At 41.5% G+C, this 14,001-nt stretch overlaps 1 protein-coding gene across 1 annotated transcript in view; it reads left to right on the forward strand.

Annotated features, from left to right (window-relative positions):
* The window catches only part of PCSK5 (proprotein convertase subtilisin/kexin type 5), a 381,372-nt gene that overhangs the window by 353,237 nt on the left and 14,134 nt on the right, over positions 1-14,001 (forward strand). Inside the window, exons 28-32 of the mRNA XM_087822706.1 lie at positions 267-347; positions 4,422-4,505; positions 5,673-5,868; positions 11,106-11,323; positions 12,318-12,554. Coding sequence (XP_087678832.1) covers positions 267-347; positions 4,422-4,505; positions 5,673-5,868; positions 11,106-11,323; positions 12,318-12,554 — 816 coding nt within the window. The remainder of the gene's footprint in view (positions 1-266; positions 348-4,421; positions 4,506-5,672; positions 5,869-11,105; positions 11,324-12,317; positions 12,555-14,001) is intronic.

A 14,001-nucleotide genomic window follows, 5' to 3' on the forward strand; every position in this document is an offset into this window, starting at 1 on the left:
AAGGAATTTCGATGGCAAGAGAAAATGTCCGTAAGATTTGTGATTCAGTGCAAAATGCAGGGTCAGTATTACAGACACGGAAGATGTAAATGACTGCACATATATACACGTGTAATTATACTCACACATTCACTGTAAAGACGAGAAACCTACGTGCTACAGTATCTGCAGCAGACCTTTCTGGGTGGTAAGGTGATGGGCGAGCTTTATCTTCTTTATCCGTTTTGTATTAAAAAAATAAAACTTTATTCTTTTCAATAAAAAAGAACCTGTGCTCACTTCAAGCCCATCTTTGCTGAAGAGCCTGCCGCAGAAGCGACGAGAGTGGAAGTTTCAAATCAAAAGAGGTAACAGGGAAATAGGGAGACGGCGGTCGTAACAAACCGGCAGCTCTGCGACGCTGAAATCAGCCCAAGAAGCTGGGCGGCCAGGAGCAAGTGGGACAAAGGAGTCATGAAAGGAGGGGACCACGACACAAAATATAAGTGGGTGCTCAAAGGAGAAAGACGGGGGGAAATTTAGCAGCAGAGACTCCTAGAACATTTAAAGGCATTCCTGATGTGCTAAGTGGTTATGCCTGGGAGAGGGAGGCTATCAAGAAAAGAAAGCCTCTGTCCTTGCAGCTCTTTAACAGGCTGAAAAAGCAACTTTTACTTCCTTAGTTACTGCAGCATTATTTGAAATAGCAAAGACTGGAAAAAAAGTAAATGGTTACAATAGGAGACTAGAAAAATGAAGTATGATATTTCCATGCAGTGGAATACTATGGAGCCATGAACAAGAATGAAGGGTCCTTTACGTACAGATAAAGAATGGTCTCCAAAGTACAGGGTGTCCCCAAAAATGTCTACACATTTTAACAGCTGATAGTTCAACTGATGTTTCTTTCTTTTCAGATTAACCCACTGGAATTAATAATTATTCAAAGTGTGTATACATTTTGGGGGGCACTCCATATAGAGTTACACACAAAAAAGGCAATGTGATAAATTGTGTGAATAGATGCAGTTTATATAAAAAGGGATTAGGAGGGAGGCTTCATGGTATATGTTTTTTGTACATTTTGAACCATGCAAGTATTGCTTACTTAATAAAATAAAATACACAGAACCCCTATTGTATGTGGTTGAGCTATAATTATTTTTGAAGGATGGACACATTTTCCTGGTCAAGATAATTTTTTTTTTTAGGTCCTGTACAGTCTAGAATTTCTGGAGCAGACAAAAAGAGAAGTTATGGTCAAGGTCAAATTTACTTGTTAAGATTAAATCACTACTTTATGATCAAGAGCCCTGGCTGGGATGACTTTATCCCTTGCCCACACTTAATTGCTGTTAACTGTGTGTACAGAGTACCCTCTAGTGGAGTCATGAGGACATTACAGAATTTTATACCAAGTGTATTGCAGTAAAATATCAAATTGCCAGAATATGAAATATATAATTGTAAACACATGTGTATGTGTAGATATATACACTCTATTTTATGCAAATATGAAAAAAATAATAAAAATGTATGTGTTTGTCACTATACCGTTTTAATTTTAAAATGATAAAATCAAAAGAAAATCAGCCCATGGCCAGGACATATGTTAAAGATTTTCAAGGTTCTCAATATCTGACAAATATTATTTTATTAATTTTTGAATAACTGCTCTCAGCCACTAAATAAGCATCTCTTTTCCCCAGCTTCAGTGAGATATGTTGACATATGATATGCAGTTTCAATGTGTAACAACGATTTGATATGTGTATACCCTGCGAAATGATCACCACAGTGAGATCAGTTAACACATCCACCACCTCCACAGTTACCTTTTTTTGTAGTGAAAACTTCTAAGATCTACTCTCTTAGTAACTTTCAGTTATACGATACAGCATTCTTAACTATAGTCACCATGCTATACATTATGTCCCAAGAATTTATTCACCTTATAACTAAAAGTTCATATCCTTTGACCACCTTCTTCCATTCCCTCCACCATGCCCTCCACCACCCTAGCCCCTGGCAACCACCAATCTACTCTGGTTCTGTGAATTTGGATTTTTTAAGCTTCTACACATGAGTGAGATAATACAGCATTTGTCTTTCTCTATATTTCTCTCAGCATAATGCCCTCAAGATCCATCCATGTTGTTACAAATGGCAGGGTTTCCTTCTTTTTATGGATGAATAATATTCCATTGCATAGACAAGGTGGGGCAAACATTGGTTTACAGTTGTTCATATGGAAAATAATACTACAATAACTAATAAATAAGAACATAAGAATGAACTGTTTCATGTACTCACAACTGTAAACCATGTCTTCGTTAGTCATTCTTCCATTGATGGACACCTCGGCTGTTTCCATGTCTTGGCTGTTGTAAATAATGCTGCAATGAACATTGTGTGAAGATATCTCTTTGAGTTACTGATTTCATTTTCTTTGGATATATACCCAGAAGTGGGATTGCTGGATCATATGGTAGTTGTATTTTAAATTTTTTGAGGCACCTTCATACTGCTTTGCATACTGGCTGCACCAATTTACATTTCCACCAATTGTCCATGGGATGTTCCCTTTCTTCACATCTTTCACCAGCACATGTCTCTTGTCTCTTTGATAACAGCCATTCTAACAGGTGTGAGGTGATATCACTTTGTGATTTTGATTTGCATTTCTCTGTTGATTAATGAGAACTGATGTTACCAACAAAATTGTTGCTTATCTCTCTGCTGCCCTCTTTTTTGGGTTATGGGATTTGTCAGGGTAAAGGGGCCTTCAGGAAAAAGACTCAATCATGTTAAATCATGGGCACCACTTCTGTGAAAATCTCATGACCAGCATTGCTCTGCACAGGGCTAGTTGAGGTCTTAACAGCCCTCCCTCCCCCACCACCGCCAAGGAGATGACATCAGTCAGTCTACTGGAAAACCAGGGCAAATTTTTCTCTCTAAACTAGGAAAAACCTGCCACTCAGCATGGCAGGATGGACAATCATGTATATCTCTATATCTCACCCATATCCGCCTACCTACCTTCGAATCTAGTGTCCCCTGTAGCAAGGCTCAGCAGCTAATTAACCATGAGCGCCATCGTGGAAACCAAGCCATGCCTCCTGGTGCCACTCCAGGTACAGAACAGAGGAACGAGAGAGGGGAATAAAACAAAAGGCTCAGAAATGTGGTGGGACAGTAACAAATAAGGAAATCAGGAGAGAGGAGAAAGGAGGCAGAGGAGCTACCATGCGCTGAGCAGCTGTGTGCACTCTACCCACATTATCTCATTTAGTCTTCACAACAGTCCTGTCAGGGAAGGATCACTCTCTCATTTTAGAGACATGGAAAAAGTAGGGCTCTGAGAGTTTAATTACTGCAACCACGGTTACCCTACCTGAGCAGCACGGCTGGGATCTGAAGGCAGGTGTGACTAGAGAGCCAACTCTGCCGAGTGACTCAAAGAGAAGAAAGGAACTGTAAGGCTAGAGGGAGGAAGGAAGAAAGGAAGGGAGGGAGGGAAACGGCAAGCTGCCAACGTAAGAGCTGACCGAGGGTCAGGGTCATTCATATGACACATTCTGAGCTAGAACTTTTTTTTTTTTTTTTTTTCTAATTTTCCCTTGTCAGTCATGCTGAGTCCCAAACAATTACTGAAATTTAGTCACGATCTGAATGATGTCATTGAGGCTGTTACACATGTCTTTGAAACTGTCCCTTGGAATTGCTGACTTCCTTGAAAAGCCTGCCCATCAAATACTATTGGAGGGAAAGAGAGAGGGGAAACAGCTCTAATGTTTCCCTGGTTGGCCTGCTTATCACTTGACCAACCAGAAAGCCCGTAAGTGGCTCCATTTTGCTGATAATTAATGATGATTTGGGACAAATTTAAGGTGAAATAAGTTTAGGTTGCCTTCCACCATGGCTACTCTGAAGAACACAAGAGACCCAAACATTGACCAATTATGAAATCTGGTTCCAAAGAACAAAAAAAGGCAAATAAGTTTTTCATGAAAGACACAATGAATTCTTAGTTATCACCTTGGAGTGAAGAAAACTAGCCATCTAATAATCATGGGGAAATAACTCATCCATGTGTGCATACACACAAGCACCAAACACCCCCATACATTTTTAATATGTGAAAGAAGTAACCTTTGTTAGTTCAAATATCCCCTTAGTATTGAAGGTTATCCTGTCTCTGGAAGTTTGTAAAGAAAGTCTTGATAATCAACTGTCAATGAAGGAGTAGAGAAAAAAAATAATGAATGAAGTCCACACAGTAGGCCAAGGCCAGGTGCCAACATTTAGCTACTGCAAAATCCAAAGGATTCTATTTGGGGCAAGAAAGGAAACAAGATTACCCATGAAATCTTTTCCAACACTGTAATACTATGAGCCTGCTCAATGAAGACTGACTTCTTGTTTCTTTTTCTATACAGACCTTTTGAGAAAACAGCAGCCTTGCCATTCTTCTTGTAAAACCTGCAATGAATCTGAAGCCCTGTGCACTTCATGCCAGGAAGGTTAGTGTGGAGTATGACAGGAGGTGGCAGTGGCCAAGCCAATTCATTGGAACTCATGTATATTAGCATCACGTGTTCCTATCACAGTGACTACTCTGGAGCAACACAGGGACCCAAACACTGACCTATAATAAAAACTGGCTCTCAAAGGACCAAAATGAAAAAAGAAATGTTTCTTGTCCAAAGCATCATGAAGTTAGCAATTTCTTTGGCCACAGAATTTGTTAGGGTGACTGGGTACTTGACATTTCTAGAGGTTCCACTGCTCTGTTAGAGTGCATTAGCCCAAACAGAGGACTTAAAGTAGAGAATCTGGTGGGGTAGACTACCTACTACCCTTTCTTCCTTTCTGGTACTGAATTTAGGGGAACAAAAGCACAAGAGCAATACATAACAGCTTAACAAATTAATTGCTTCATCATCTATAAAAACAAAACATCATAAATTAACAAATTCCCTGAATTAGGAGATATTTTTTTATTAACATGGTGCATTAACATGAAGAATTAAGAATGTCATGCTCCCATTAAAGTGATCATTATGTTGGAATGTGCAATGTCAACAGTGAGATGAGACACAAAAACAACAGAATTTAAAGCGATAGGTGTGCCATGATTCTACTCCCACAAAATATGGAAGTTTTCATACAAAAATTGAAGAAATCTTTGGAATTTTGGAGTTGAGGGTGATTTTTAAATTGTTTTCTTTATTAATGGTGCTCTCTGATTTTTTCAATTAAAAATAAATAGATGGACCATCCATTGAGCAGAAGAGTTGCTACTATGTTAGGGTCCTAACGAGATAGGCTTTGGGGAGCAGAACAGACTCCACCAAGCTGTGCGTATAACTCTTACACCAGGAAGACAGGCGAAGGTGTTCATGGACTGATCACCTAGGCAAAGGGAAGCCCCAGAGTGGCCCGCGCCAGTATAGGCAGGAAAGTAAAAGGGACAGGGCAAAAGCCTCCTGTTGTCAGTTTCCTTTTAGAGATTTGCCTCATGCTGCAAGACTTAGCATCACTGATACATATTTGGGTAAACCTGAATCACTCGTGTCTTTGGGGCAGTTTAAAAAGCTGCTGCAAGTGCCAGTGCTCTGCATGGATGTAGGTGCTGTCAGAGCGACACAAGGTGCCCACCTGATCTGCCTTCTTCCCTGGGTTTGCAGGCACATATCTGTTGGGTCAGGCCTGCGTCGCCTCCTGTCCCCAAGGCATGTGGCCCTCAGTGGGGAGTGGCAGCTGTGAGAACTGTACAGAAGACTGTGCCTCTTGCTCTGGAGCTGATCTTTGCGAAAAGTGCCAGGCGCAGCCGGAACACCCTCTCTTCCTCCACCAAGGCAGGTGCTACACCCAGTGCCCTGAGTAAGTTTCCTTTCCTTTTACTTCCTGCTCATGTTCATTTTCTTGCAGTAATTTGGGTAGAATCCTTTCCTGTTCACCAAAGAACTCTTCTCCTCCCTGGTTACAGCGCCTACGTAAGTGTCTGTTCTTGACTGTCCAACATCACTGTTGGCCACAGTGGCCAAAACTTAATGCCAGATGCACTTCTCTCTTGTGACGATTATATGTATATATTTTTACTTTTATAAAAACAAGGTTTTTTCCCACCTTTTATGTATGATCAAGTAGTTGTCTCTTTGCCATCACAAAAGTAGGGATGTGGAACACATGAGCCTCTTCTAACTGTTTAAAGTAGGTGAGGTCTGAATCAAAGTTAACCAAGAAAATACCTGGTTAGTTACTTACTGATCCCTCATGGCCTCTTCAGTCCCTGGTTTATAATCCTTTACTCTTCCTATTAATGCTCCCACGCCCAGAACTGACCTAAAAGGGGAGTGGGAACAGTAAATACAAAAGTACATCAGGAAACTTTCAGTGACAAGCAACAGAAATGCCAAGTAGCATGACCAAGACAACGCAAGACTTATTATCTCACATAGCAAAACATTTATAACTCCAGTATTGGTTATTTCCGTGGCCAACACTTCATTAAAAACCCACAATCTTTCCATTTTGCTCTTATAGCTTCTTTAGTTGTCTTCCCCTGAGCCAAGCTGTCCACCCCACCTCCACACGTCACCACCCCACGCTGCAGCAGAAAGAGGCACCTTTCTCCTAGTTTATCTTTTTTCAGGAGAAAGGAAAACTTCCTCAGACTTGCCTTCATATCTCATTAGCCAGAATGCACCATTTACAGCTTACATCACTGGCAGGGAGAATGGAAATAAAAGGATCGGTTTAGGCTGAACAAGACTCGCCCCTGAGAACCCAGATAAAATCGGAACGCTGACAGCCAGGAGGACTGGAGAGGGAGGCAAGAAATGAGTTTGGGAAGGCAACCAACCCAATCTATTTTAAAGAATTAGAAATTTCATTTGCCTGCTGATTAAAAGAACTTAATGATAAAAACAACACCTGTTTCCTGCTGACCTATTTGTATCCATTGCTGAGATAGACCTTGTAGGGCTCAAACACAAGTCATGATACCCTCAAGAAGCTTCCAGTTTAGTGTAGGAGCCAATCATAGTCAACTAAATTCTACAGATACAGATTTAGCTCCTACTAGGTGTGTAAGAATTGATACTGGAAGCTATGTTAAAATAAACTGAAGGAAATCTGATCTTGCAAAGGGCCTACAACCCAGCAGGGGAAGTTTACATCAATTACTATCTTACTTCTCAGGGCCTAAACACACAATAGGCTAAGACATTCCACGGGGACAGAAACCATTTAAAAACAGCTGCTTCTTGAGTGTTTGTGATGTCTAAGCACTGCGCTAAGCACTTCAAAGGTACGATCCATTCATCTTCACATGAATCTCCTTATCCAGATACTATTATTTCCCCCCATTTTACAGATCAGGAAAGGGGTAAGCATGCCAAATATCACACAACTAATGCATGATATGGTCAGGATTTCAACCCACACCTCTTTAGCCCTGAGGTCCATGTTTTACCTGAACTTCGCACAATGCCACATTCTCATACAAATGGGGTACAACTCAATGGTGCTTAGTATATTTATACAGTTGTGTGATTATCACAACTGATTTTAAAATATGTCCATCATCCCAAAGAAGAAAACCCTGTACCCTTTTAGAAGTTATTCCCAATTTCCCCCAGCCCTGGGCAATCACTAATTTACTTTATGTCTCTATAGATTTGACTGTTCTTGAACATTTCACATAAATAAAATGCTACAAAATGTGATCTGTTGTGACTGGTCTTTTCTACAGCATAGCACTTTTACATTATTACTATTTCTGAGAAATTGCCCTTTTGGGTGCAATCCATCCTAAAACAGCAATAAGATTTATGACAGGAACACAACCTGCAATGAAGCAGCATCCAGGTATTCAGAATTATTTATAAGTCGGCATTAGTGGCCACTGTATAGTATATATTCATGAAAGAAAAAAGTTTGGGTAGTAACATACATCATTATAGTGATTGTTTAAAAGGCAATGCAAAACCTAAGGTGTGCTCATATGCACCAAATATGAACAGATATGAAGTTCTGATAGAAGGAAAGTGGTCTTCTTTAAGTGCTGTCATTGTCTCAGTGTCTAAAGTATAGGTGAAGCTCCAGACCATGCAGCTTTCCCATCACATATATTTATCTGAGCTGAAAGACTTCAACATAAAGTGCTCTGAATGTAGTAATTTTATACCGGTGGCCATTTCTTCTGAAAAGAAGCATCTTTCTTCTTAAATAAAAATAACAGTGAATAGGACATTCACAAATAGGTTTTGTGAATGCAGGGAGGAGACAGGAGGGCAAATTCCTGGACAGATGTGTGTGGAGAAGGCTGCTTTGGGCAAAATGGCTCTTTGAAAACACCTTCTCACATTGGCATCTGCCTGCCTCCAGACAAGTTCCTGAGATTTGTGGATTTGTGAGTCAGCAGTAGTCTTCAACAGGGTGGTGGTGTTTTTCTTTTTTGCTTGAATCCATTCCTTGCTTTTCCAGATCTCACCCAACTTCCAGTGATGCCCTTATGAGAAAAATCTGAAAAAGTTTTCTTTGTGCTGCATCTGTTCAAATTCTTTACTAGGATTGCTCGTTGTCAGTGTCCAGAGACTATTCTTGAGAGACCTTGGCCAGGTCTAGCATTAAAAATTCCCCATAGTCACAGGGCCCAAAGTCCCCAACTGTCAGGCGTGTTGGAGGGGCCCACAATAACTAACAAGAACATTCTCACCACCTGGGAAATTCCAAGAGTTTAGAAGTCAGCCAGGAACACAGGCCAGACCTCTCTTTGGGTGCGGCCAAGCTCTTCACCACACACACAGAAACAATGAATCTACCAGATTCTCCTTCTGGGAGATGTGATATGTTTTAGAATGCACTCAATTCCCTTCATTTCAAATTTCTCAAATTCAATCAAACTCTTGGTGAGCATATAATACATTTCTAGCCACTGTCTTATCAAATTCATTTATAAGAGATTGACTTGGCTGAACAAAGGAGCAGTGTCCTTATTCTTCCAGGGTTCCCCATCACAGTCCGAAATGTGTGGGAAAGCCTGGTCTTAGCTTTCAAATGAATACTATTTAGTTTCCCCTCTTCAACCTAGATTGCTTTTCTCCAACTTTTCTTTCTTGAAACCACATTAGAAATGTGACTTTTCTTCACCCCATCCTATTTCTCCCTGACACATTCAATGTAGTTTTGTTTACTAAATAAATACAAGAAATTAGTGACTGAAAGAATGATTAAATGAATGTGAATGAGTGGATGGATTAATTAATTAAAACATCAAGCAAAGATGCTTTATAGGAGGGGCCCTTTACTGGCTTTAGAATTCAAAGAGGACTCTACTGTGCCCAGGCAGCATGGCTCAGTGGTTCGGAGTGGCTCAGTGGTTCGGTGTGGCTCAGTGGTTCGGAGTGGCTCAGTGGTTCGGTGTGGCTCAGTGGTCCGGAGTGGCTCAGTGGTTCGGTGTGGACCTAGGAACCAGGAGGTCACGGTTCAATTTCCGGTCGGGGCACATGCCCGGGTTGCGGGCTGGATCCCCAGTATGGGGTGTGCAGGAGGCAGTCGATCAATGACTCTCTCATCATCGATGTTTCTCTCTCTCTCCTTTCCTCTCTCTGAAATCAACAAAAGCATATTTAAAAAAATATATATATATATATATAAAATTTTTTTAAAAAAGGACTCTAGTAGATTGAGTTATTTGCTGCATTCTACCCCTCCCTATATCCATGCCCTCTGCCTGTAATGCTGCAACAACCTCCGTGAGAAGCAGGATAGACTCCCTGACCCTTGACTGTGGGCTGAGTTATTTGACCTGCTTTAGCGGACGGGATGTTAGCAGAAGAGAAGCAGAGGCTTAAAATGTATTGCCTGATTGAATTTGCCCTCCTTTGCTTCTGTCAAGGCTAAGAGGAGAACATGCTCCAGTAGTGCCCTGTGCCAGAGAGGATCAAGGGACATGAGGAAGACCTGCACCCAGTGCACAGCATGGACTCAAGCCTCCTTCCCCCAGAGTGCATGCCTGAGGTCTTTCTGTACAGTAATATGTACCACTTTGAGCACAAGCTCAGCCTACAGATATATGAGAGACAACGAGCTTTGGGCTGTTTTGTTACACAGCACTAATACAGTGATAGCTAACTAGTGGAAGGATAATTATAGAAAACAATTGGGGGAGGTACTTAGGACATCAGAAGTCCATTGTCTCTAAATTTGTTTATGATATTACCACTTCTGCAAGTTTCAGCTCTTCCCTTCAGCTTTTCCCTTCAAAGAAACATTGTCTATGCTTCTCTCATCTCCCAAATATACACGGTATCCCCCCAAAAATGTATACACTACTAAAAGCTGATAGCTCAATTGATGTTTCTCTTTCCAAATTTAACCCATTGGAATTCATAATTAATCAAAGTGTGTATATACATTTTTGGGGGGACACCCTATATTTGAGAGGGTTGGGCTTTTTCATATTTACTATGTTCATACACCAGGGAGTGATTTCTATGGTGTGATAGTTAAATCATTCAGAGGTACAATGTATAGACATCAGATTCCACCTGAAGGAAGTCAGTCACACAACATATACTCCAATAGCAATGCTCCAAATGTTTGATGCTATGTGCAAATGTTATATGAGTGTGTTTGAAAAAGCCATCAGTTGTTGGCTGAGAACATCCAAAAGCAAAAGTGCTTCCAATATTATAGGACATTAAATCTTTTGAGCCTTTTAAAACTAATTTTTTTTTAATTTGCTAAATTGAATTTTTATTTAAAAACTTGTTAAATTGAATAAAAAGCATTTTCTACTCTAACGTAAGGTTCTATCAAAAAGAAAAGAAATACAAATTAGAAATTAAAATAGGGAAATCAGATGACTAAAGTTCATACAAATTAACCCAAGTTGTTTTCAAACAAATCAAATTCACAAGAATGATATCTATCCCTTTTATTTTATTTTTCTAGACTTGATTTTTTACCGCACTTCTTCAGGAAATCTGATTAATTCATTTTGGTTGACAAGAGCAGCAGTCTTCATTTTTAGTCCTAACTACTTTGCCACCAGGTGTGAATCATTTTCCTACCTGGAAGGCTTCCCCAGTAGCTCTCTCTTCTCCCCACAGGGGCTTCTATGCACAAGACGGCATATGTGAACGCTGTAGCTTCTCTTGCAAAGCATGTGAAGGAAATGCCACCAACTGCCAATCTTGTGAAGAAGGCCTCGTCCTGGACCAGGGAGTGTGCCAGGAAACCTGCTCTGAGAAGCACGTGGCCGTGGAGGGGGTGTGCAAGCACTGCCCAGAGATGTGTCAGGAGTGTATCCATGAGAAAACGTGCAAAGGTACCTGGGAGCATCTTAGGGGACAGCATGGCTCTGCCAAGCCACCCCAGCTGGGGACCAACCATCTGAGGGTGGGATGTCCCAGCAGGACTGGGGGAACCAGTCTCCCTACCTTTACTGAAATTTATCTCCCTCTGTGCACATCAGTGAGAAAAGTAAGGGCAAGATAAAGCCTTTCCATTATGGATTCTGCAAGTTAAGATAGACAAGAGCGCTTTTTGCGTAATTCCTTCCACACGTGTGTACTGAGCACTTAGGGTACGCCAAGCACTGTCTCGGGTGAATCCTGTGACTCAGTTAACAGTGCTGTACAGTACTGCACCATATTGTTAACTCTTAAGAAAAGCACACTGGCTAGGAATTTTTTCTTCTCTGGAATTATCTCCCAAAAAGGCTGCTTTCCTCTCCAGAACAAGAAAGACTCATTTAATTGGTGCTATCCTATCCAAAGAATTCTCTTGGTGTAACCTAAAGTGTTTTCCAGGATCCAACCCCTATAAATATGAGAACGAACACAAACCCACATTGCATTCTTCATCCTGACTAACCATGTATATTTCATTAGTCTACTCTCTCAGTGAGTGAAAAATTACCTAATCCAACATTTCCTAAACTGCTTTCTGCATGAAATAGAGCCTGAGGTGCCCCATACAGCTTGGAAAACCTGTCAATGCTTTCTGGGTTCTTGGAACAGTACCTCCAGGGTCTCAGCCATCACTCGCCTGCTGCAGCACTACAAATCTTTGCACCTCCAAGGGGCAGATCATTTCAAGATGGAAACCCAGCACCACCTAAAAGGGCCTCCATATGTGGTTTCCAATACAAAGGCAGGGTTTGGGGGGCATGGATGATGTGCCTGGCTGGGTGGAGATGGGGCAAGTGTACACTCAGGTCAAATGAGACAAACTGGTGAGGGATGGGCTGGCCACTGTGGAAGGAAGGAATTCCTTTCTCCTGTCTCCCTGAGGATAACTGCTATTTCCCCTACCCCCAGAGTGCATGCCTGAATTCTTCCTACACAATGATATGTGCCATCAGTCCTGTCCCCAGAAGTTCTACGAGGACACACGCCAGTGTCTTCCCTGCCACGAAGACTGTCTAGAGTGCAATGGCCCCTCAGCAGATAACTGCGACCTCTGTGCTGAGTCATACTCTGTTCTCTATGATGGGCAGTGTTTGGACACGTGTCCAGCAGGAACTTACCAAGAAAAAAAGACTAAGGTTTGCAAAGGTAAAGATTTCAGGGTACATGACCAAGCGCTGAATCCCAGGGAGCCTGATGGGATTGTGGGTTTCCGCCCAGACCAAGTAGGATCTGAGGTTTGCACAGCTCCAGCCCCAGAACTGTTATCCCACCCCTTTCCCTCATATTTTAAATTTTCTCTAATTTATTTTCTTCTTTAAATAAATCATTTGTTAGCTTTTATCATATAACTTTTATCAGCAATGAATCATGTTGACCCTCCTCACAACAGTGGCTGATCAAAAAGTATTCTCATGTGAACATTTACAAGAGATGGTGATCCCTCAAAAGTCACCCAAAATGGAAGATTTTTCTTGAAAGTTTATAGCATTCCTAGCCAGTTTTGCTCAGTGGTTAGAGCATGGGCCGCAAACTGAAGGGTCTGGGTTCGATTCCGGTCAACGGCACGTACCTTGATTACAGGCTCCAACCTCGGTCCTGGTCAGGTCACCTGAGGGAGGCAACCAATTGATATGTCTCTCTCACATCGATGTCTCTATCTCTCCCTCCCCCCCTCTACTCTCCCTGGAAAGCAATGGAAAAAATATTCTCTGGTGAGGATTAAAAAAAAAAAAGTAAAAAGAAACTAAAGCTCCCCCCTTCCCTCTGCATCACCCTCAGCTCCTCCTGCCCTGGGTCTCCTAGTGCATCTCGCACTCGGCACTTCAACCCCTACACGTCCAAGAAAGAATTGTCTATTACTTATGCCTTCTTATGTTTTAACTGGGCATGACTTCTTTGCATCTTACTAGGTTTTAGGGAACAGAATTTTTAATAAATGGCCCATTACTAGAGGAATTCTCAAGCAAGTGAGAGAGGCACTCTGGGGAAAGAAACTTAGTTTCCTCCCCATTTTATTAAGATGTAATTGATATATAACGTTGTGTAAGTTTAAGGTATATAATGTGATGATTTGATACACTTGTGTAGTGAGAAATTATGACCACAATAAGGTCAGTTAGCACATCTATCACCTCATATAGTTACCTTTTTTTTTGGTTAAGAACATTTAAGCTCTACTCTCTTAGCAGCTTCCAAGTATACCATACAGTATTGCGATTTGAGTCACAGGATCCGCTCCAGCTAGGCAGGCTGCAGTGATTTCACCCCCAGCCTGGCCTCCGGGCAAATGCAAGATAGACAGATATCCAGAGGCAGGCCCCAGAAACACAGTGAAAGCTTGAGGGTGAGCTCGCATGGCAGGAGAAACCTTAGGCCGTTCACATCCAAGAGCGTACCCAGGGAAGTGTTCTTCGTAGGACATAAAGATATGTCTTACTCCTGAAGGCTTTTTGCTCCAGCTTTATGACCCACATATCCCCCTTTTGTGTGTTTATGTATGTTCATTAGCTTCGAGGTATCCTGGGAGGTCATTGGAGCACCACAGAATAGGAATTATGATGGTGAGAAGCCACAAACCAGTGTGTGACCATTC

This window comes from Miniopterus natalensis, chromosome 12, assembly GCF_054644295.1.
Source record: "Miniopterus natalensis isolate mMinNat1 chromosome 12, mMinNat1.hap1, whole genome shotgun sequence".
NCBI classification, from domain to species: domain Eukaryota; kingdom Metazoa; phylum Chordata; class Mammalia; order Chiroptera; family Miniopteridae; genus Miniopterus; species Miniopterus natalensis.